The following is a 24,907-nucleotide window of genomic DNA, read 5'->3' on the forward strand; positions in this document are numbered from 1 at the left end:
TGCAGATGGAAACAAGATACCCTAAATGTCACTAAGGAAATCTGTAGACTACAACCCTGGAAACATCATGGGACAGAAAAGTTTCTGCAAAGGATGGAGCTGCTTCAAATGGGCATCAATTTAACAGATGCTTTCTGATTTCTGGTTCTCACTTAAGTTCTCTTGTTCTTTTTGTTTTCTAAAACTTGCCTCCATACGTAAAACAATCAATGTACTAGTATAATTGTATTAGTAAAGCTGTGGAGATATAAGAACATCTATGTAAGGTCTATTTTTCACTCTAAGTTACTTTATCCTGGTAGCATGATCACAATTCAAAAATAATTTACCTCAAAAGATCAACAGATTTTCCTTCATCCTGGAGCTTTAATTGGTTACTACCGATAAAAACAGCAAGAAAGAAAGCAAACAAAAATGAAACACACAAAGTATTGAAAGAGGTATGACTAGAAAAATGTGACCTTTTAAAATGAATTGTCCTTGCGGACAACACCTTCCATCCAAAGTGTTCAGAGAACTTAAAAGACTTCTTTTATTTCGTCTGTTAAAAGACTGTTTGAAACAATTACTTTTTCCCCACTTTAATTCATTTTCATATTTCACAAAACAAAGTAAGAGGCAGGCACACTATATCTAAGGACTTGAGACTAGATGAGACTACAACAGCAAACAGTACACTAGCCATGTTCCTGCACATACAGGGAGGGGGAAAGGAAAAAAAAAGACTGACTGATGCTTTTGATAAATTTGTGTCTTGTTTTGATGGACAAAAGTAACTTTTGTCTTTCATTAAAGTCAAATATAATACCTGTACACAATAAAAAGAAACACAAATGCTGACAGAGTGTGCATCTCTTAATGACTCTGGTTTGGACATTTATTTAAAGGAAGCACAGAAACAGGGAAGAGCAAGCGCTATGCACCAAGGAAGTCTTAAGTCTGACTTTGACCTGACAGAAGAATGGAAATACAGGATAAAAATTGCTGTTCAGCAACATTGCTTTTTCATTGTTATAGCTCACACTCTCAAAAAGCAACCACAAAAATCCAGAAGAAAACGGGTTTTAAGATAAGAAAAGAAATTAAAAGGTCAGACAGTTCCTGCTATGGACAAAAATCAGACCTTGCAGTTCTGAGAAACAACATTCCTCATTCTGCCTCAAGTCGAGGTAAGACAGGAAGAATAAGATTTCCAAATGCAGAGTCTTGAGTTATGAAGTATCCTGAGGAATGTGCATGTGCATGCTGGAAAAAGAAAAACATTTGTTAAAGCATAACTCCCTGCAGCACTGATATAATTTAAGACTTTATAGCTTCTGCAGCATTAATTATTTATTTCTGCCAGTCTGCTCCTCAGCTCTGACAGTCAAATTCAAAAACAGCATTTTAGATCAGCCACATCTGAATGGGGCCCAACAAGGGAATTAACTTGGCCATTCCCTGCTGCTCCTTTTTCAGCAAATTCCATGGAGGTGGGGAGAGTGGTAAATGAACTCCTGATTGCTCTCCTTTGCCTAGACCCCATGCTTCCATTCTCATCTATAACCAATTTACAGGTCTTGGTTTGTGACAGCTGCCACATATGACTGCCAGAAGTGTGCATCAGTAGTGTCACACAACCCAAGCCCACATGTACAAATGACATGTGACCAGACACACTCCTGTACAACATGGGACACCATCATCCTGCCTATGTGATTTAGATATGCTTGTTCAACTGAGGAAGGCAGCTGCTGCTTATGGCTCCAGACATACTTTTTAAAATCCTATGTAGTCCTTCCCAGTTCAAAGACTGGACTCCAGTAAGCTAGTGAGCCTGCATATTCCTTCCTTCCACCACTAGGGAAAAGCCCTACTAGGTATCAAATTTAGCCTAAGCCAGCAGTGTGCCCTTGCAGTGATAAAGGCTACCAGCACAGTGGGCTGCATCAGCAAGGGAAGCTACCCATGAGGCTGCATTTGAGACACTGTGTTCAGTTTGAGATACAAACTGGAGGAAGTCCAACAGAGACCTGAAGAGATGGCTGGGGGCTGGCCTGGAGCTCTTAACACCCAAGGAGATGGTGAGAGGACTGAGCTTCTTGTAAGAAGAAAGCTAAGGGGAGATCTTATGCTGTTTTCAGATACCCAGTGACAGTATATAGAGAAGACAGTCAGACTCAGAGCCAAGAAAGGCTGTGAGAAGTCCATCCCTGGAGAGCTTCAAAACTTAATTGGACCATGCTCTGAACAATCTAATACAACACTGCTGTTAGTCATACTTTGAGCAGGGCACTGGACTAGAAACCTCCAGAGGATCCTTCCAGCCTACAATGTTCTGTCATCAACAGAGGACACCACCCAGAGCTCACTTCTGCTCCCATTCATTTTAGGGGAAGCAATGTGGGGCTTTTACTGGGTAGTAGAAACACAACAAGGCATAGGATACGTGAACAGCATTGCTAGTTTGCATCTCAACATTTTTCCCATTCCTGTCCCCTATGCCAAATCATGCTGTCTAGAGAGCCAGGAAGGCAGGTGGCCAGGTACTGGCTTTCCTGCTCCATTTCCAATTTCAACACCAAAATCAACCTTGCCTGACATAAGCAAAACAGCAGCAAATAGAAGTCTGCGAACGTACAAGTTCTCCAAATCTTTCAACCTTGTTGTATGTAACTGCACGGTATCTACCTGGCATCTACTCAGATTCAATCAAGCAAATCCATGTGGCTAGTTCTCCCTACACTTCATGAGACATTCAGAAGTATGATGAAACTGACTCTTGACTGAGATGTACAAAACAGCTATGATCATACTGTAGGCTACATTATTACAACCATATCAAGGGAGAATGAGTTGACAGATTTAAGCTTTCATCATAAGAGAAGAAGAAACTTCATTTGTGACAAATACAGAAATGTATGAAACCTAACCTCTGAATGGGGCTTTTCATTCTCTCTAGGTGCAGGACTGCTCTCTGAAGGGATGCACATCGACAACAGAGCCAAGCTAAACTCTACCTGACTGCATCAGCTTACCTGCAGTGCAGCCTTCTGTTGTGCTGCAATGTGCTGTTGTTCAGCGTGATCACGGAAATCCTTGTTCAGCGGTGATCTTGCAAGTGCAATGCTGCGAAAAAGAACAAGATGGTATGACACATACCACAGAAAAAAACGTGTCCTTGCCATTCTAGCCATAGATTCCATGACTTCCACAGCTCACGATTTATTTGACTCATGGCTTGACAATTATTAACTATTGTTTGGAATTACTGTTTGTTAGCATAAGAGAGAAAAGGCAAATGAGTGAGCATGGCTGTATCATTTGACCTAGCATAAATAACCGATGCCAAACTAAACCCAGAAGAGTCACAGTCCTGAAGTCTGTTGTGGATTTTGCTCATTGGTGGAGTCCCACTGAAGTCAGTGGAACCACTGGGGTGCAATGTTAGACAATGTCAGCTGTTTTTAAAACATCAGCTTTGTGTTTTCACCGGTATTCAGTCACTCAGTGACTGTTCTAAACAACTGCAATAAACATAAGCACTAACAAGAGCTCAGCAGTCTTCAGTATAAGACCAGTTCTTTGGCAGGTGGGCAGCAGATCACTGCTTATGGTAAAGGAGCTTCCTATTGACATAACTGAAATAATGATCCTCTGATGATAGCATAGATTACCTAAAATTGATTTTGCTTCTCTATCTCAGTGCAGCATAATTAGGTTTCAAATTAAAATTTCTAAATAGGTTTTGTTGGCTTTTATATCTTCAGACTTGTCCACCTTGTTAACCAAAAAAGAAATAAAAAGCAACCTTTTTTTCCCAGCTCTATATAAGTAACATGATCAGCCATCCTCCAGGTAGAAATCAGTGAGGACTGCCATTAGAGCTGTATTGCAAGGCAATTCGCAACTACCTCTGAAACTGGCTCTGGAGATCGGTGCTGAAAGCCCAGCTCTCCTCAGTCAGAGACACGAAAGTATGAAGGACAATGAGGGATCCAAGCATAGTCATCACCTGACCTTTCCCAGCAGCTTCAATGTTAACAGCTGATGCAGTAAATCAGTTTTTCAAAAGCAGCCATACTCATGAAAAGACCTTTAGCCAAATCTATGCCTAAATGCACAATGAAAACTAGGTAACAATCCTCTGAACAGATTTTGTGACAAATATTAAGATAAGCTTCACTGCTGGAGAAAAGTATTACTCAGTTTATTTAAAACATAGTATTTTCAGTTATTTTGAAGGTATTTATTTTGCATTTAATTCTGTACCCTCTAACTTCTCAATATGGTTTCTGTAGATAATCTTAAAGATTCATCATAAGCTGACACTTTTGAAGAGAGGTATTCTGTTCTTGGATAGAGGATTCCCAAATGCCAAGGCCAGAAATTAATTAACTCATTCATCCTTACACTGGCCATGCCACTATTGTGCTTTAGGTACATCAAGCTCTTTCCTGTCAAGTTTGCGTAATTTCTGTGGTCTCATTTCTGACAACTCTGTGGTCCAAAACCTGTGGCACAACACCCCTGCCACAGAACTGTCAGCTTCTCAAAAATCACATCAGCCGACCATGCCAAAGCAGAGAGTTTGACTGCTGCTTTGTAGGTTCCCACTCATCCCCACCTTCAAAATTAGTAAATTCTAATTCTGCTCAATAGCGTATACTGTTATTTTTCCTAAAGAAAAACGAAAGCAAACAAGCACTCCCTGAAACTCTGCCAGACTTGCAATAACGTATGGAAACACTGTTGCCAGGAGTCAGGGGTTGTACATAACAGCATGACACTTCTATTTTCTTCTCTAATCAATAATTTTGCTTGAATAATAACTGTATACAGAGTCACTCAGTGATCTAAGTCCGCTGATTTCAAATATTCTGCATGCTTTTTGGCAGTATGAAGGAATTAAAGGTGACCTAGAATCTCCTTGAGAAAAGACACAGGCAGCACTCAAGACTATTCAGAGTATTTGACTCTTGTACAGATACTGCATGTAACACAATGTGTCTGTAATATGGCACCGCACTCACTTCATGCTAACCCACAAATTCAACTATCTCAATTTCTCCATGTAAACCAGCATGTGATTTTCTAGTTACTGATTTATGACAACAATCTAATATTTTTGTCTTAAATGGGAGAAATCCGTGACAGCTCTTAAACTCAGATTAGATAGGTGTAATAACCTTATGGTGTAGAATCATCCCTACGACACAGCATCTTTTACGAGAAGATCTGCAGTAACATAAACTGGCTTTGTCTGGCACACAGGGAATTTCAAGGATAACTCACTCCCTGCTGTAACTGTTCTTCTCTAAACACACAGTACCCTGAACCTAATGGTCTGCTACTTCCATTCCTTAGGGCATTTTACCTTAATAATTAAATGCTTTCTCAGTGCCTGCTCCCTAATTCTTCTTTAAGGTAGACTTTAATACAGTTGAGTAAGCATATCTGCTTCTCCCCTTCTCAAATGGAAATTATGTAAGCCAAAATTCAGGGTCTGTAAACAATTTTAAATACTAGTATGTTCCTAAAGTGCAAGGTCTCACTGACTGGTTATTGAGGATGGTCAGAAAACACTTCTGACAAGTGTTTATGTAAGTTTACAGCTCACTTGCTATTTTTTTCCCCCTTTGATGTAATCAGTGATGTCCAAACAGGTCTAAGAACATAAAATACCTGGCTCCAGGGTGATTTGTGGAAGACTGGTTTTGCATAAGTAACTTTCTCTTCTCCTTGTCTAGTTCTGCCAGGATTGCAACCCTATTTTTATTCTGGAAACCTGGTGGGAATGACAGAAAAATATTAGAGAGATTTACTTGATTTCTGTGGCCCAACTCTAACCTTGCGGAATTAAAAGTCTCTGTACAATATGACATTATGATGAATACACTAATCTTCAAAGCTTTGCACCCATCTGAAAGGCTATTACTAAATAGGTTTCATTTTTCCCTTTCTCATTTTGCAACATAAAATAGCTTCCTGAAGCTATCATATATATTAATACATTTTAAAATACAGGTTTCTATCTTAAGTTATATCTTACCCCTTCCCAAGCCAGCTCTGGAGCTATAAACACGATACACGATCAAATACTTGCCTTTCAAAAAACAGATAAACTTACCAGGTTCTAAATTTAAAATGCAGTCACTGAACGTACAATTCAATGATAATAATGGAGTAGTATACTCACAAGGCCTAATTTGTCATGCCAGTGAGCTCAAACTATAATACAAGTTTTATAGATGTAACAGGTAAGAATGAGACAACCACTAAGCTTGCACATCTGCTTATACACAAAATTGCAACCTTCTATTTAATCTATGCAGAAAAGTTTTGGGATTAATATTCTGATGTCCTTACATATACACACTACTCTTATTCCGAGTATGACCACAATGCTGGAATAGAGAAACAAAATTAAACTGTCTGGACAAAATATGAGAATGTGGCCTTTATTTGCTTTGTACATCATTCTCCCAAAGGGACCTTGTATAGTTGAGAAGGGGTGAGGAATTGAGACAATGCCTAAAATAGCTGTCATTTCTGTATTTTCAAAGTTGCCTTCTAAATGAAAATGCGGCAAAACTGACACTGTACCTACACAGGACTCTTACATGGTAAAGGATCTCATTGTGGCCACCAAATGAACCAGATGCACAAGTCCCTGCTGTTGCCCAGTATGCTTGTACAGCACAATTGAGGACAACAGCTACAGAGCTGACTCTTACAGACAGATGTCTATGCCACTAAGGACACTCCTCATGTCAAGAATATACCCTTTTTAAAATCTCTAATTAGCTTCTATTCTATAAATCAAGCCACTACACTGTCATATAAAAACAAGATGTAAAAGTCAAGTTATCTCCTTTATTTCCTTCATACAAAAAGTCAAAGTTATTCCCATTGGAAACTGCTGCGTGTTGTGCCCTCATCCCTGTCCTGAGTGCTGTAGCTTAGTGCTACCACCACTAAAAAATGGTAGCCCACAAGCTGTTTGGAAGGCCAGACATGCTAACTCTTACGGGGAGTATTAGCATGTCAAGGTAAAATGATTTCAAATTTATTTCCAGTAGCTGCACTCAAAGTTCATTCCCTTTGAGAGATCTTCTGTTGCTGCTCAATTACATAATCCAATATTCCTTTCATCAGCATGGCTCAATAAAGGAGAAAATTATCCAGTTGGAACCTTCAGCTCTAAGTAATAATTTGCATCTGTATTGCCTTGCTATCAAACCCTCACCTTTTTCTTTTACTATGCCTTACACATCCCTGAGCCTCAGTGTCTCAGAGTTCTCGAAAGGAGCAGTCATTCAATTACATTTTACTGTGGTTTTATGCAAGATCACCCATAATCATCTTTACATTTGTTAACAGATTTTTAAATTAAATTTAATTAATCTCTACTTTGCCGTCTGTTAAAGTCTCTTTCTCACATGGCACTAGTTCCACTTAAAACTGGAACCCACTTAAGTGGGCAGGACATGGATAGTGGAGTTGATAGCTATCCGTTGGTTGCGCCACTCAGTTGCAGAGGGAGTAAATGTGAGGCTCCCTGCATGAAGGATTAGAGAGAAATCCGATAACCGCAGGACAGAGTCCTTGTTGCTTGTGTAGGAGTTGTTTGTGTTTTGTTAATATAGATTGTGGTTGGTGCAGATGGCACATTTTTTCTCTGTTCAATAAATCCCTAGATTTTTTAGAAAATTCTTTTGTATCCGTTGCAGGTGTACTACACCTTTGACACACGGTGGAGTAGTTTATAATTTTTTGTATAAGATATAGGAAAGAGCTTTTTGCTTACTCGACATAATGGCTCTAAAAATGCCCTGGAAATCTGAGATGGATACCAGTGGGTTGGCACCCCCAATTGAGAGACCAGGTTGGACCCTGGAACACCCTTTGGGACAAGTGGGAAACCTGTACTCAGGTATGCCCAGAACCATGGACTAATGAATCCCCTATAGAGGTTTTAAAATATTGGGAAGGGATCATAGAAACATCACATACAAAGGGGAAGGACCCTCTTAAGCATGCTGGGCAGATGGGGGGTGCCCTCCTATTTGCTTATAAAGTACAATGGGGGCAAACACAGGAATTGGAGGCAAAAGTTGAACAGCTGGAGAATCAGTTGCGGGAGCTTAAAGTGACTACAATTGTACAACAACAAGCCCTCCTTAGTGAAACAAAACAGCGGGAGGAGTTGGTGCAGAAATGTGCCAATCTCGCTACCCGTTTCGCAGTGCGAGCAGCCCACCAGAGGCAAAGGGCTCCCAAAAGCCAAAGGGTGGTCATCATGTCTGGGCAATTGTAACTGACCCCAGGTGGGATCCGGAGACATGGGACAGTAATATATGGGAAAGTGGTGACGATGATTCCACCAAGATGGATGGGGAAGAGGCAGCACCCCCGACCTCTGCAGTGCCTGAGTCAGGGAAGTGAGCCGCTCCCATTGTAAAACGGAAGGCGGTGGCTGGTCCTAATGGTGTATTTATCTGGCAGGATTAGATGGAAGATTATTCCCCTGAGGATATTAAAAACCTTTTAGAGAAATATAAACAGAGGCCAGGAGAAAAACCGCAGCATTGGTTGGTATGGCTTATGGAGGAAGGAGGCAACACAGTTTTGATAGACAGCATAGATGCAACCAAATTCTTGGGGCTTACAACAGACCCATATGTTCAATCAGCCTTATGGCAAATACCCTGGGAAGGAGAAAATATACCTTTGGTTACTGTAATAGCTAATGGATTGGATAATAGACATACCAGTGATGGAGCATGGCTCCAGCAGTGAAAAGTTGGGCTACACTGGCTTACACTGTTCTGTAAGCATATTGATTCCAGTCTTCCACGTTTCTCTGTTCTTCAGGTATTGTACACTATCTTTTTTTGAACACCCTGCACTTGCAATGAGTTTGAAACATTAGAACACAGCTAAATATGTGCTCTAAGAGACACAAACGCTGAGAGAACTTGCTAACAAGCTAAAATTCAACATTTCGGAGTTGTAGCTAGCTCTGACTTTACTTTCTTGTAAATTCTGGAGACAATGCCGTAATAGGATGAATGAAGTCCCTCTAAAAGGGGTCTGAGCTAAAGTGATCATGTCTGTATGCTCATTCTTTAGGGTTTTCAGCCAAAAAAACCTTAATACTTGACATATTACTCAGCAGCCTTCCGCTAGTGCTTGTTCACACCAAACTGCATAAATCTAAATGTATGCTTGGAATTCAGATGATATGGTAATTGAGGCAAGAAAAAGGAGACCACTTTTTAATATAAGCTGCTGTCAGCTAAAAAATAAAGACCAAATATGCTTATATTTAGCAGGAAGCAGATGGTATGATTCAGAAAGGCTTGAGGCATGTGTAAGAATAAAATTTTAAATGCTGTTTTTAAAATGATCAGAAACTGTGCAAGATTATCACTGTCTTCTATTTTAGTACGAGACTTGCTATAGTATCTTATGGCATAAACTCTAGAGGAAATTCAGAAGAAACCCAAGTATTTTTATTTCCTTTTCTTCTCCCTCTACTAAGAGCGTTTAAAAAAATAATTAGTATTTTGGTCTAGAATTCAGACAGTACCCATCAGCAACCCGCTGTATTGAAAAAGTTATTTAAGAGAATTTGTTAATGGTAAGTAGAAAAAACCCTACTTGAGAAAATGGAGGAGGACATCCAACACGTACATGTTAGTGCTCCTCACCTGAGCAATGTGAAGTTCCTACAGCTATTTTAAACTTTTTTAAAATGCAACGTAAAACCTGTTCATTTAAAAGTTAACAATGGAGGGGGTGGGACATGAGAAATCCATTTTAGAGAGAAAATCTGGCATCCTTACAAAATAATCAATCATATCTGGCAATACATAAGCAAGACTTCCATTTAGATTTTTCCCTGCCCAGGACCCCAAAGTGCTTCCATAAAGACCAACTTGAAACAGCTACGGAATATTCCTACTTCAATTACAAAGTAATTTTTCATCTGTAGATTTAACAGATCTGTTCCACTTTCTAGTAATAAAAATGCAGACATGAAAAAAAGCCATCCTTACAGATTCTCATCTGTAAAAGGAAGTGTAGGCTTTCAAACACAGCAACTTCTTAATAAAGCTTTAAGTTTACACTTCCCTTAACTGGGCTGAGTAGCACTACTATTTTGAGTTTGAACAGTTCATGACTACTGCAGTTCATTAATATTCTTCTCTGCTTTGCAGACACAAAAGCCCCGACACAAAAAGACCCGTTCAAGGCAGCTAGATAGATTAATGGCAGTGTCAGATGTCAAACTGAGCACCTGGATCTCTAAGGTAGCAGATTCAGGACATTCAAAATACAAACCTGCTCTGACACATCTATTTCTGACATCAAGCACTGTATTATGTGTTCTGTGCAGGAGCTAAAAGTTTGCTTGTTGATGTTTTGCATGTGAAAGGCAGAAAACTAGAGAAGGCTGAAGCCTTGCCAACTGATACTGATAGCTTTAAGAGCTCACAGCAAGTTTCACTCTCCAACTAATCCTAACACCTAATCTTATCACCCTACCTCACTGATATCTATGTCAGTTCTACTAGCTAACTCTGCATGGCAAGAAACAGTATTAGCTTTATCTACTTTAAGTTCTTGCTTTTCATCTCATATCTTTTCCCTGATCTGTTGGTTGCTTCAAATTCACAGTATGTATAAGTTTTTTTTAATACGGACTATTTATCATTTGTCCATAAAATGTGCAACAGCACAAAAGAGCCCACAGCCACTTTGTGTTCAAGATACCTTAGAGTAGACATCCAGCTTTGAAACCATTTTTCCAAGTAGAAGTGTCTGTACATGAAATAGCACTGTCACTACGCACTGTTCCACCTGCTCAATTCAGAAACCATTTCACAGGAATTTTGTTACTGAAGTGCATGCTTTCATAAATGCTAGCCTTCATGAAGTGAGGCAGCAACCTCTTCACAAGCAGAATCTAAAGACCTTATTAAACACACAATACTTGGGAAAAAGGATGCAGTAACTGTATTTTGATTTCCTCTTCTGCTTGTAACTACTGACATCACAAAACATCACCTAATAGTCTGCTGCCCATCAATACTTTTCAGTAACAATTTACATTCGGATATACTTTTCATATACGTTGTGTGACAACAAAACAAAAGGCATATTAGTAATTCAGTAAATTAACTTGAATTCCTAAAAGATATATATTAATATATTTCATCTGTCCCTCCAGAAAACAGCTACCTGCATAGCTGAATGCAAGTCATTGACTGCTTTATGGCCACAAAGTTCTCCAGGGAAGAGATATGCTACAGCCCTCAAGTACTATGCTTGCACACAGATCAGACTCAGATGCAGAGCAGCAAAGTTTGTAGATGATGGCATAAATCAAGGCAGAACAGCACAATCTTCCATTTTAACACAGACTCTGTGAACAGAATGCTATATCAGCTGCTCACTGTGTTACACGAATGTGCTCACATACCTTTAAGCCAAAAGGATAAACAACCGCCAGGACAGAAAGAGACCTTGTAGATTTGCTACAGCCTGAAGCTTAGAATTCTGTATGTATTTAAAGAGCTTGGTTCTTCCAACATACCAGAACTCTTCTTTTCAGAAAAGTTCAGCCCTGTCTGAAGCAGGACCTGTATTTGTTTCACCTTTGAGGACCTAAAGGAGAGTTCCTTCCTGAACAGTCACATTGCTTTTATCTCAGAAGGCTTCCTCTATGAGAGCTCACACACAGCATCTTTAATTTAGTAACATGCAAGGTATGCTCTGGCCTTGCTGTGCACAAGCAAAAGCATTACAAGAGCAGCCTTATTAATGCATGTTGCACAAGTACTGTGAAGTATTGCTGCAGAAGCAGTGTATTACCAAGCACCTGAAAGTAATTTCTGTAATTCAGAAGCTGATTTTCATCCCCCCCTCACCCCCTCCCAGATTTACCACTCTGGTCTATGAGCTCATCTTGTGGACAATACACAGCATGCTAAAAGCTTTTCCATTTCTTTCAAACACTGTAATCAGTCTCATGCAATCAGTTCCACGTGGTACTAACAGCCTGAAGTAAGGCTTTAATGCAATTCTATTTAGGTTTGCTGCATTCATATGTAGCTCCTCATCTTTGAAATTCTAATTAAAAGACTACTTTCCTAAGAAGCCAATGAATTAAAGGAAGTCCAGTCCACAAAATCTTAATCGTTGTAGTCTGAATCTCCCAATTAACAGAAAACTCAATTAACTCCTAGGAAAATACCTGGTACTCATTAAAGGGAAAGAAACAACTCAGTAGAAAAAATTACACAGTCTACCTGTGTAGAAGGCTAATGTTTAATTCATCCTTACAGTTCTGAGTTAAGTGCTACCATTCATAAACCTTCCAGTGAGTGTTTCAGTAAATCCCTATTCCTTTTATCCAAGAAGAGGGAAATGAAAGAATGAATTGCTTGAACGGTACCTATAGACGCCTTGAACTGTTGCTAATATTTACCCATTCCTTTCCAATTTTCCTAGGTATATTATTTATAGGCTCATTTGGGTGATTAAACTTTATAGTGTTTCTTGCCTGCTTAGTGCAAAAATTTTCATATGATAATGAAACAGTTCCTTTATTGAGTCTCTAAAGAGTATCTCAAAGTATAAAAGCAGATTCCAATGGTCTATTAAATTATAAGCCTCTGGAATGTGGAGGCAAGCAAAGGCTTTCTGGCAATAAAATCCAACCCAACCTCTCAGTAAATTCACATATTTAAGAAAAAGTAGCTTTTAAGTCTCTATGACAGTATTTTATTCCTTGCAAGGATGCTGACTTGGTATTCACACAATAAAGCAAGATTTACCATTACATACCAAAAACTTCTCAGAGTTAGAATTTGCAAAAAGACTATCTGCCATCTGCAGTACTCCTCTCTCAAGACTTCACAAAAGCTCAATAAGCATTCCAAAAACTACCTTCTTTTTGTCAGGTAGCAAGAAAAATCTGTCTTTTGGACCAACACATTTCTTCTGTATTTGTTTTGAAAGCAGAGAGCCATTGCAGAGGGAGGGGAGGGAACCACACGAGTGATCTAGCACCCCTTCAAAGCATCAGCACTTCAGAATTAACTACACCCAGCTTTGTAGGACTGCTTTCCTGGATAAGGACACTCACAAATGTGCATGAAGAAGTCTCTGGTTGCTGGGAAACTGAATTCTGAATTCATTTCTCATAACCGATAAGTGAAGAGCCATATCTGAGAAGCTTTTTTTCTCCTCAGCTCTTCCATAGAAGAGACAAGCCTCAGAGTTCCACTAAGATTTCCAGAAAGCACCTCTAGAGGGCGATTTAAGACCCTCCTTCAATTTACCGTGTGACCGACCCGCCCCCAGACTCTCAGCTCCTTCTAATGCACGTGCTTCGGCTAGATACATGGATCATTTCCACAGCTTGAACGATTTTATGGATGCAATTCAGATGAGTCATCATACAAAGAAACATTTCATCGGAGTTAGCATTATGATTTTATTTGGCTTTTCCTCCTAGGCCTGGCCACTTGCTATCTGTCTTTGCTGTTACTTCCCTGGGTCTTTCTGCTCCCATTGTGACATGGAATATACTCGACTTCTGGCGGTTCCCTGATGCGAAGCGCAACAGCTGCAAGTCATGTTCAACGCTAAGCGTTTTAAGTGTCATAAACACACTTCAGGAAATAACCACAGCACCACAGGCGTGACAGGTACTTCATAACCTGAGCAAGAAGGAATGCACAGTAATTCAGAGCTCCCCTGCCATCAGTGGTCTTTTTCAATTATTCAATGTGAATAATTCTCCCAGAAGGCTTGCTCACATTCTGCTATTTTCACCCCCACCTTCCTGCCTCTCTTTCCCTTTTTGCTTTCTGTAAATAAACTTACAGTTTTGGTGACTTCACTGACATTTTGTACATAGCCTTTCCCCTTGAATACTTAGATTAAAACTTACCTTGTCCTGAAGGATTTGCTGCCATCCTTCACTTTTCAGCCCTTGTTTTACTCAGCTGCAGTTCAAATCTTTTAACCCCACAAATATCTGCAAAACAGGCACAATACAAGATAAACGTATTCCTTTAAAGGAAAAGCTTGGATTTCATTCTGTTACAGGGTTTATAAATGTGGCAACTGTTACAAAGCACAAGCCAAATACAGCATGCATATTGCTTAAAATATGTAACACTATTTATATTGTTCTGATTGAAATTTTTAGCTTGAAATATCAGAAGTTGCGATCAATTCTTTTTCAGAGTCTAGTAACTTAAGAACAACCTTTAGAGTCATTCTGGAGTCATACACGCTTTTTCCTAACACAATTTCTTCCTGACGAAGTATGTCAGAGTGCACTTCAGAATCACGTTAAAGCATTACACTCCTTAAATGCTAAAGCCCTGAAAGGCCTCAGTTCAGGCTCCAACTCAAGGAAACCGATTATTTGAGGAAAGCCAATTTAAATCCCAGCTACAAGGCCCGCCAAAGGCTACCATCCTCACAGCTGCGGCAAAACAAAACGGGATGCCCGCTCCTCAGCCGTACGTCACCTCGGGCCACGATCAGCTGCTGTTTCCATTAAGGTGCCAGGCTGTGAAGTGCAGCGGCGAAGGGCTCCAGCTCAGCCGGGTGGAGGGGAGGGATGGGAGCACCGAATCCTGCGGGGAAACGCGAGTCACAAGTCTCGGTCAGATTTTGACAGGAGACCAGGAAACAGTTACACCCCGGAACTGCGGGTCCCTGAGCAGCAACGCTAGCGCAACGAAAAAGTAAGTCGACAACGGCATTAATTAAGAGCAGCCACACCGGGCACGACACGCTTCTCCGAGAGCAACTTGCGGGCCGGGGAGAAGCGCCCGGGGAGGCCGGGTCCGCCCGATCGCCTCCGCCCGGCCGCTGACAGGCGGCGGGCCGGCGTAGGGCCGGGGCTGTCCCCTGGGCCAGGAGGCGGGGACCGGGAGCGGGCTCTCCCGTCGCTGCCCGCCCCCGCCTGCCGGAATGGGCTCTCCCACCCACATTCCGCCACCCCCACCCCTCCCCGCGCGTGTGGGCTCTCCCGCGCACCTTCTCCCTTCTCCCCCCCCCCCCCCCCCCCCCCCGCCGCCTACAAGGGACGGACTCTCCCGCTCTCCGGGCCGGCGGGGACGGGACGCCCCGGCCCGGCCCGGCCGGTCACCCGCCCTCCCGCTGCCCACCTGCCCGAGGGCTCCTGCCCCTTACCTTTCTCCCCCGCCCGGCCCTAGCCGCAGCCCGCCGGCCTCTCGGCCATCCCGCCCAACCCCCCCCCTCCCCAACTTGGCTCGCGCCACCCAGCCCCGCCCCGCCGCGCCGCAGCCACTGAGCTGGCGGCAGAGGCGCATGACGCACGCAGCGCGCGACGGCGCCGCCTAACTCCTTGCCGGGCGGCGGCCAAGCTCTTCACGTCGCGTAGCTTGACGGACGGGTGAGAGCGGCCAGTCCGCTTCAAGCGGGGGTGAGGCGGGCCCGCCCCCGCCCCGCTGCGGGGCCGCCCCCGGTCTCTAGGCAACGGGCAGGGCCGGCGGGCGGGGCCCGGCCCGGCATGGCGGCCCGGCCTGGCGGCCCGGCCTGGCCCCGCTTTGAGGCGGACGTCTGCCCGGGCCGCCCTCGCCGGCCTGCCGTGCTGCGCGGGGCGGAGCCTGGCCGAAGGGGTCGGGGCCGGAGGAGACGGGCTGGTGCGTGGCGAGGCTCAGTTAGGCGCCAGTAAGTGTTCAGCTCAGGCTTTGAACTCCGGTCTCTGCTGCAGGGCTCCTGCAAGGGGCGTCGGCCTGGGTGCGGGGGGGTTCAGCAGCAAGCGTGAGGGTGACACTAAAGGGGACTTCAGGCACCAGCACAGTTAAATGGGGGCCGGGGGGGCGGGAAGTGGAGGGGAGAGGGTTGTTTAATTTCTTATCACAGCCACGGAGTTTGAGTTTGAACACAGCAGGAATGATTACTCGGCATGAATTGCAGAAGGGGCTGTGCATTCATGTTACTAATGCATGGTTTGCTTTTGAAGTGTCAGGTAACAGCTTTATAAGTGAGAGTGTGTTTTCTTCAGTGATCGAGGCTGTCCTGGAGGGTAAGCCTTAAACTGCGGCGATCTGTGACTTTTGTTTTACGTCCTTGTGGTTAAAATACTTCGGTTTGTCTCACACCGAGCCGAGTAGTGATTTGAACTGTGGCCCTTAGCAGCTGTGCCTCTGATCATACACGAGTAAAATCAATTCTTATGAACTGCAATAAATATATAACGGGCTGCAAACAGATGGGGCCAGCGCTGACCTCCAGCTAGCCAAGAAATCAGTCACGTTGCCTACTTAAGTTTTATATGCAAGGTTGGTGGTTTTTTTAAGGCAGTAAGCAATTTTTATGAAATAAAGCCTTTTTTTTTTAATAGAACCGAATTTAAAGATAAGTACAGAAAATCAGTTACTGTTTAATAAGTCTTAGTTCAAGGTGTCTCTAGTTAGATGTGCTTTTACTGCAGGACATTAAACTTTTTAATACTGAGATTTTGGTGGTTTATATAACAGGCATTTCTGAGCAAATGACACTTATGGCAGGGGTGACCCTGGATCTGGTAGTCAAACGTTCTGTGTGCTGCAGGGCATTTAATTTCATCTGCTTCCTCTTCCATCAAGTCTTAGAAATTCATAACCTCATCACTCTCCAGGCTTAAAGTGGAAAAAGGACTTATTAAAAACTGTTGGTTTAGTTACAGTGGAATTATTTATATTGGTAAGAATGTACACAGGGTGTACACAGTGCTAAATGCCACGCTAGTCCGTTAGCCTGGACAACCAAAAATATAAATAATTGTTGAAGGCAATAAAAAAAATTTTTAAGATCTGCTGCTGCAGCCAGCTATACTAGATGATGTAGAAATAAATTACATTTTTGAGAGTGTGCAGAATGTATAAAAATCCTGTCAGTATATCAGTTGATTCATTTGATTTAAAATAGCGTGCATTAGTATTGTGCATACAAGTTCTGTGAGATAGCGGGTGTTCTGCTAACCAAATATGCTGGCTGTCCATGCATTTATACTTACTTTTCAAAGCCTCATTAACAGTGAAAATTGTAAAACTGAACAAATTTATGTCTAGGGACTTGTAACATCCAGATTTAAAATTTGGCTTCCTAGATCGTTTGCCTGGTAAAAACAGTCTCTGTGTGTTTGTGTGTGTTAATGAAAACGCAAACCAGCACCTGAGCAACCAGCAAACATCTGACAATCTCATGGAGTTTTCTGTTTGCTTTAAAGCTGTGTTAATACTGTGGAAGGCAAACATTGCTGCCTTTCCCACATAGCGGCGATATTTTCAACTCTTCTCTTTGCCTGAACAGCTGGTTGAGCGCCGTCCCTCCTTCTGATGTTTTGGGTTTGGGTTTTTTTTCATTTTTGTGATTTCTCATTGTGCCTTGAGAACTGCCATATGTGCCATTTATTTTTTTCCTTCTAATTATTCTCTCTTGGATGATCTGCCGTCCATTTTACCTAGACATCTCGCTTGTAATCCTTAATTGCTGGGAAGCATCACGAGTGAAGAGCAGTGCCGTGCCCAAGCTAATAATCCTGCCTGGTGCATTTCTCTGCATTGTCGTGCCAGGACTGAGGATATAAGTGATTCTGAAAAGCTGCAGTTTGAGACAGTCAGGCTTAGCTACTGGGCTCTCCTTTGACACAGCTAATGCTGTTAAGAAGAATTAAGTAGTGGACAGTGGTCCTTGGGTGGACATCGAGGAAGGAAGGTAGAAAAGAAAGAAGTAGCAGGGCAAGGAGGAGGAGTCATCAGCAAAGAAACTCAGGTGCAGAAAGGTTGGCACTCATTAATTCTGCAGTTCTGTACAAGTGTGACAAAAATTGATCATAGTAGTAACTGAGCATCTCTGTGAAAATGTAGTCCTGCCTCAAGTTAAATGATACTTTGTCTTTGGGAGGAGTTTCATATCAGTAAATTAATTTCCTCTTTGGGTTGTAACAACAGGAAAGAATGTAGCCCTTGAAAGGAATGGAGTCTAATCTCTCATGCATCAGAATACTTTCATTTTCCCTGAAATTCCTCCTTCCTTTTCACCCTATTCAAATAAAAAATTATAAAATATAGCATGTATAGAGTGTCTATTGGAAATCATTACAAAACCTTCAGTTTAAAAAAAGGCTCTTCTTGAACATTGCCTCACACATCTACCCATGCTGCTTCTTGAGCCAATAAAATGCTGGTTTTCAGGCAATGCTGTTCTCGTCATCTTGGTGTAGAGGGAGCTGTGTATCTCATTAAATAAACAAAAGCTGAGTGAAATTGGATGTGATACTGAATGATCATAAACTGCAATGTTTCAGAACGGTCATGGGCAGTTCTGTTCACTACAGGCTGCTTGCAGTTGACAAAGCTGAGATAAAACAATGACTTACTCTTTTTTTTTTTTTCTCCCCCCCACCCCCCCAAGTGAAAATGGGCTGTGCAGTATGTCTCCTTGGCTTGAGCCAAGATCTTCCAGAACGCTGCTGTTATTTCCAGCTGGCAGTGCTACTTACACAGATCCATTCTAAACACTTCCTTTTCTTTCTGTATTTATTGTACATGTCACAAAAATACCCAAACCCATCCAACCAACCAACCAAATTAGAATGTTTTGAAGAGTCTTTAAACACTTTATTTGGATTACTTTTTTATATCCAGTTGCCTCAAGATACTGTATCCATGGTTGTACTCTTTCTCCATGGTTGGAATTCTGATTTTTCATTTGATAGCCCTTTAGCACAGACTTCGGCTTTCTATCACAAGTGCCCTATCTTCCCACAATCCTGTTCATTGCTTCCCTGTCAAACTTGACAGCTTTGAAGGCTTTTGATGCAGCAAAAGCTTGCCCATTAGCTTAAATGTGTGCATGAATAGTGCTGTTGACTATTGATTGTGCTAAGGGATCCCGTCTCTGTACACAGTCAACAAGCGTAAGATTTAACTGGGTCGGGTCAAAAGCCTGCTCTCTTTAATCTCTGCAGTACAAGACACGAGCTGTAGTAGCATAGGGAAGGAAGGACCTTTTTTCAAAAGATAGCCGGATTTTAATTTTTTTACGTCCTCTAGAATGGTCTTGTTTCGTACTAGTTTCATATGTGCTTATGTGCAGACAGACACAAATGTTATCCTCTCCAGGTAGAGCACAGGGGGGGAAAGATAAAGAGGTCAAAGAGAGGCTGTCGACAGTGGGGAAAAAAGCTTTTACTGTCATTGACCTGGCAAACCAGCCAAGCCTGACAGTTTGGCTGGTGTGGCCTCCAGCCTACCTTATTGTTTGTTGTCTGTACTGTCTGGAGTGTGCTATGGAGAAGAATCCTGTAATTTAGGCTTTAAATAGAATAACTCAAGAAAAACAAGTGGGTTTTACATGTCTGGTCTAGTAAATAAATTCAACCTGCAGTTAACCTCCTGCTATTCATTGTAAACCTTATTGCCATTTTGTATCTCATTGTTTGAACAAGAAGATGAAGATACATTACAAAAAGAATGTTACGAAACCACTGAGAGTCCTTTTCAGACTCATACTAAGCACTTAGAAAGCCATCTGCCATTATAAAAACATCCTGAGTGCTATTACTGGAGTACCTGGTACTCCAGATCAGAACAGCAGTAAACCACTGGTGCTGCCTATCTGTAAATTTGTAAATAGGTTTTCCTATAGGTGACTTTCTGTTATTATTAAGGAGTTGCTCCAATTCTTGCTATGAAGAAGAGCACTTTGCCACCTAAGATTGTATTGCTGCCATGTAACATATTTGCTGCTGCCTGTAACATCTGTCAACTTATTTTAAGATTAGGAACTGTATTAAATAAGAAGATTCTCCTTTTTAGAGGATTTAGACAGGCAACAGAGAAAGCACCTGGATCTCAGAACCCACCACCAAACTGCTTCTATACCAACAACTGTGTCTATGTCATACATAATGCAACTCAATAGCACTGCATAGGAGCTCTTCACAATTCCTGTTCTTGCTTCTGCTGGCCTACATCCCACCCTTAGTAAAAATGACAGGAGATGTAACATACACAGAATGATATCCGGTTGGTGCCAGAGAGGCTTAATTATAATATATATCAGCCCTGGCTGGGAAGATACAGCTGAACAGCAGGAGTCATATGAGTACTTTCTGTATAACACTGCCTTAATGGAGGTGCAAGAGTATCACTGAAAAGGCAGGATGAGACAGCAACCTGTAGATCCTTCCTCTTTCTATTTATCCTAGTAACAATCCAAAGAGGTAGCCTGTAGGACTTTCATTTCAGTGATACAGAGGCAGAACTATTTTCTTCAGAAAAAAACATGTGAAACTGGTGAAATACCACCTAACATCCACCAGGAATTTCCTGTTTCACTTCACGTCCTTTGTCTCTTGTCCTCCTGCTAGGCACCGCTGTGAAGAGCCCAGCTCCATCTCTTCCATCCCCTCCCTATGGGGTACTGGGGGCTGCAATTAACTGCCCTTGAAGCCATGTCTGTTTCAGGCTGAAAAAGCCTCAGCCCCACAGCTTCTGCTTGCAGGGCAAGTGCTCCAGTCACCAGCCATCTCAGTGCCCTCTTCTGAACTTTCTCCAGTTTGTCAGTGTCTTTCTTGTATTAAGGGGCCCACAGTCACACACAGTATTTCTGATCAGGTGTAACGAGCACCAAGTAGAGAGCGATAAGCCCTGCCCTCCGTCTGCTGCCGGTGCTGCTTGCTGTTTAGCAGCCCAGATACCGTTGGTCTTCTTTGCTGCAAGGGTGCAACAGGCTTATGCTTGGCCCGCTGCCCACCAAGCCAGCAGGTTTAATGTGTAGAAGGTTGTTTGTACCTGCACAGAGCTAGAATGTCCCCAGGCTTCCAAGTTTTGATGGTGTTGGTGTAAGCGTCCTTGAAAGGCTTCCTTTGGAGAAGAGTCTGAGTTGGAAGCACAGCTGGGTGAGGATGCTTAAGGAAAAGATAGGAAGAGCTCTTGGTAAGTCCTAAGCCTTTGAGATACAGGCTTTCACAAAACTGCAGGGAACTGGTTCCTGAACAGTGTGGCAGATACACGAACCTGCCTGCTGCTTTATCACAGTAGTTTCCACTTAAGATTTGGATAGTCTAGAAGAAAGCTGAGGTGTATGTATTTATGCTGGCTAATTTGTATTGTTTCCTTTTCCTGATAGATAAATAGGTTGTTGTTTCTTAAGTGTAATGAACAAGGCATATTTCACAGCCTCTTTCTCACTGGGGCCTAGACTTGGTCGGGGCTTTTGATTGTTACCGGAGTTCAAACATTATGTAATACTGAGTAGTTATTTATAGTAAGGATTGATTTTTTCATAGTTTTTTTTCCCTGTGGTAAATAGCATTTCTTTTTGTAATGAAAGTCCACAGCGTTGCAGTCCTGTGTTTGTCCTGCTGCGTGGCACCTGGTGTTGACACCCTGCTAGCTTTCCCTTAGGTAGTGGTGCTGCCCGTTGGATTTCAGTGGGCTGTACTCTCCCGCGAGGAGTTAAACACGAGCAAAAATGTTTACAGCACCCGAGTCCTGTTTGGTCATGTATCTGTGTGCATCTCTTTATATATCTGTATATAGCGGGAAGGGATTGTGACAGTCTTGCAGTGATCCATCTCTTCCCCCAGTAGCATGTTACTCTCTTACGTCTAATTAGCGCTAAGCAAATTATTCAGAAGGAGTAATTTATCAGACAAATGTAGCTGCTTTATCTGCTCAGGGAATAACTTAAACCAGAATATGATTTTTTTTCTCCAACTTATTAATTATTCAGCAGTCATCAACCCTTTTTTTCACGTTGTTAACTGTGGGCCGATTGCTGAATTTCTGCAATTGACGCATGCTGTTAGACAAATTCGCACGGACCATTTCTACAGGACTCGGCGTCATCTTTCAGCTCATTTTAGCAAATCACAAGAGAGCCTGAATTTAGGGTTGCCTGAAAAAATACGAAAATTCTTTCCGCACAGGGTGAGAGCAGAACTTCCCAGTGCATCTTCTTTGAAATTGCATTTTTTTCAAGTAGAAAAAGAACTCTCTGCGATGCATGCCAAGCAGCTCCAGTATGAAACGTTATTCTACAAAAATGTGAGCGCTCCCAAGCGCGGCGGCGGTAAGCACACGGCCGTCGCCGACAGCGCGTTTCTGCAGCTTGCTGGCCTCGGGCGCAAGGCATCGCCCGGCGCCTCTGCCTGGGCTGCAACACCCAGCCCGTGGCACAGACCAGGTCCCCGAGGAAGGGCCTTGTCCCCATGCCCGGCTCGGTAGGTCGCTCTTCCTGGGGGGACTGGAGGAGGCGCCTCCCGAGCCCGACTGCCGTTGCGGCCACCCGCCCCCCTGCCCGCGTCGCGACCGAAGCGGGCTCCCGTCCTGCGCCGGACGCCCGCCGCTTTTGCCGAGTTTCCCTTCAAACACGTGAATAGTCGGAAGTCGGCGATCCGAGCCTGCGAAAGCCGAGCAGCTGGTTTGCTTGTCTGCCGTTCAGCCGCGCTTCCACGCCGCCGTCGGCTCAGTGCTGCAGCCGGGCGTCAGCGGCGGGGCGGGGCGGGGCGGGGCGGGGCCGGGCCGCCCCGCCCGGCGGCTTCGCGGGCCGCCGCCGCCTCCTCCCCCACCCCCGGGCGGCGGCTGGCACCGACCGCCCCGCCCCGCCCTGCCGGGGGCGGGACCCGCTCCCGCCGCAGCCCCGCCCGCCGCCGCCGCTCGGGGCCGGCCCCGCGCCTTCCGCTCGTCGGCCGGGGCAGGGGGCGGGCCGGCCGGGCAGCTGGGGCGGCCGCCGCCGCCGCGCGGCGCGGGAGGCAGGTGGCGCCGGTGGTGCTTTGTAAAGGGGCGGGCGGCGGCGCGGGCAGGCGCCGCGCTCGCTCCTCCTCCTCGGCCGCCGCCTCCTCCTCCTCCTCCTCCTCCTCCTCCTCCTCGTAGAGCGGTGGCGGCGGGCAGGCTCCGGTCGCGGCCCCGCAGCTCCCCACCGAGGCGGCGCGGCCTCCGCTCCCTCCTTCCTCGGTCGCTGCCCGGCCCCGGCGCGATGTCGGGCGGTGCGGCGGGCGCCCCCAAGCCTCTCCCGTCTTCCGGGCCCAAGTCGCTGCGGGAGATGCCGCATCCCCTGGCCACGTCCAGCAGCGAGGAGATGGGGCCGGCGCTCACCCCCAGCCCCGACCTGCTCCTGCCCCGCAGCATCGCCGACAAGGTACGCCTCCGAGAAGGGGGGCCGCGGCGTTGGGGGGGGGGGGGGGAGGGCGGGGAGTTGTCTCCGCTTTTGAAGGGGAGCGTGGAGAGGAGGGAGAAGGGCTGTGTGTGCGTGTTTTTCCCCGCCACATCCGCTCCTCCGGCTGCATCCCTGGCTGCCCGCGGGGAAATGAAGCCCTGGGCGCTGCTGACATCCATTGCAAGAGCCCGGGGCTGCCCGCGGGGGGAGAAGGAACTCGGTGTGGGCGCTGCAGGCATCGCGCCTCTCTCTGCGAGGGACCGGGTGGGACGCCGCTGCTCCTGCTCTCACCGGAGTGCGTGCAAGAGGCGAGATTCTGCCGATCGTATCTTCCCGTGGCTCGTACCCTCTACAGACGGGTCTGAATGCTTCAGGAATTGCTGCAGCTCCCTTGCCGTCTTCTTCCTGTAGCCCTCACAGGGAAGGCTTGGAGCTGCCCTTGTTTCCTTACCACCGAGCTTGCCAGCAACTTGTCTCTGATTGCCCTCTCCAGAGCTGAGCTTCTGCTCGCTTCTTCGCAGCAGTGTAGTACGGACAGGCTGCTGTTGCAGGAGTATCTGTGTGCTCTCCCTTCCCTAGCTCTGGCATGTGTCCGCAGGACACTAGCGGGCTTGCCTGTGCCTTTCCTGTGTGTGGGCCTTGGATGTGATAATTCCCAAATGCGAAAGCAGTAGTGCCAGCACAGCACTCCTGATATGTTAACTACTCTTGCAAGGACGTAGTATCTCTGTGGGCAGATTTCCAGAAACCTGTTAAAGTAGGATTTCTGGGAGCAAGGGTTGCAAGGGGTGAGATCGGTTTGAAACTTCGTAATAAGCAGTTCTGGGCTCGCTGGTGTGCTTACAAGGTGTTAACAGAGCTGCTGGTGGCAAGAGGTGCTTTCTGTGGCTGTTGTCCTGGGGAGGGTGGAGCTGCCCCTGGGAAGGATGGATCTGCTAGTCTTCAAAAGCCTTGGGGCTGCCAGCAGTATCTGGTCCAATACCCTCCTGTGTTCTAGGGGAAGGGGTCAAGGTAGTCTGTCATCTTCCGTATGTCACCTTCTGCTGCTCTGTAACTGTGCCGTACAGATTCAGCAATTGTTCCTGCCTGTCTAAGGAGCCCTCTCCTCGAACATTTGTCTGCTGTTGCTCAAGTGAGAACCCAGGCTTACCTTCCCTTTGCGAACATATGCCTTCATCTAAGAAACTTGTCAGAGAGTTGATGGCCCTCTGAGAGAAGGAGGTATGTGAGTAAGGTGGGAGTAGGAGTTGTGGAGTTTTTTGTCTATGATAGATTGGATTTACTTATGGAGTTAGGTTGCTGTCTGACCAACCTGTAGCAATAGGAGTTGGCAGCTGCCTTCATGGGTCCTCCTGCAGCTCAGGAGTGCAGTGATAGTAGTGTACTCACTCTGTTAGCACTGTCCATCCACACTGCTGTGTAGCTGGTGAGAAACTCTGTTCTGAGGAGCTCACGCCCTGTAACTTCTTTCTTCAGCTGTACTAAAGAGATTTTTTTCTTTTGGAGCACAAGCAAGCTCCTGTCTGCTTTACTGCTTTGAGGTGTCCGAGAAGTGTATCACCATCCTTGATAACCTAGGAGCAGAAATACCTCTCTAGCCTCAGGCTGTGGTCAGCTAACTTCTTGTCAATAGGAAGGTTCTTGCCCAGTTTTTCCACCAGCAACACAGGTGAAATCCATCTTCTAGTACCTGTATGTAGTATTGTCCTGTTCTAGG

General features: G+C 44.5%; 2 protein-coding genes across 3 annotated transcripts in view; one reads left to right on the forward strand and one right to left on the reverse strand.

Moving 5' to 3' along the window:
• Window positions 1-565: 565 nt before the first annotated feature.
• Window positions 566-15,305, reverse strand: INIP (INTS3 and NABP interacting protein). Of its 2 annotated transcripts, none has more exons than XM_069776603.1 (6): window positions 15,208-15,305; window positions 14,538-14,645; window positions 13,949-14,035; window positions 5,665-5,767; window positions 3,018-3,108; window positions 566-1,245 (listed from the first exon to the last, which is right to left on the reverse strand). In XM_069776603.1, exons 3-6 carry the CDS (start codon window positions 13,971-13,973, stop codon window positions 1,150-1,152), a joined length of 315 nt encoding a protein of 104 aa, XP_069632704.1. In that variant the 5' UTR covers window positions 13,974-14,035; window positions 14,538-14,645; window positions 15,208-15,305; the 3' UTR covers window positions 566-1,149. The 2 variants fall into 2 exon arrangements, with proteins under 2 accessions (XP_069632704.1, XP_069632703.1); XM_069776602.1 differs by having other exon boundaries at window positions 14,538-14,740; window positions 15,208-15,304.
• A 7,470-nt stretch (window positions 15,306-22,775) lies between these two features.
• Window positions 22,776-24,907, forward strand: part of SNX30 (sorting nexin family member 30) — a 53,208-nt gene continuing 51,076 nt past the window's right edge. Inside the window, exon 1 of the mRNA XM_069776601.1 lies at window positions 22,776-23,172. Within this exon, the coding sequence (XP_069632702.1) occupies window positions 23,011-23,172 (162 nt within the window). The 5' untranslated portion in view covers window positions 22,776-23,010. The remainder of the gene's footprint in view (window positions 23,173-24,907) is intronic.

This window comes from Haliaeetus albicilla, chromosome Z (genome assembly GCF_947461875.1).
Source record: "Haliaeetus albicilla chromosome Z, bHalAlb1.1, whole genome shotgun sequence".
Classification (NCBI taxonomy): domain Eukaryota; kingdom Metazoa; phylum Chordata; class Aves; order Accipitriformes; family Accipitridae; genus Haliaeetus; species Haliaeetus albicilla.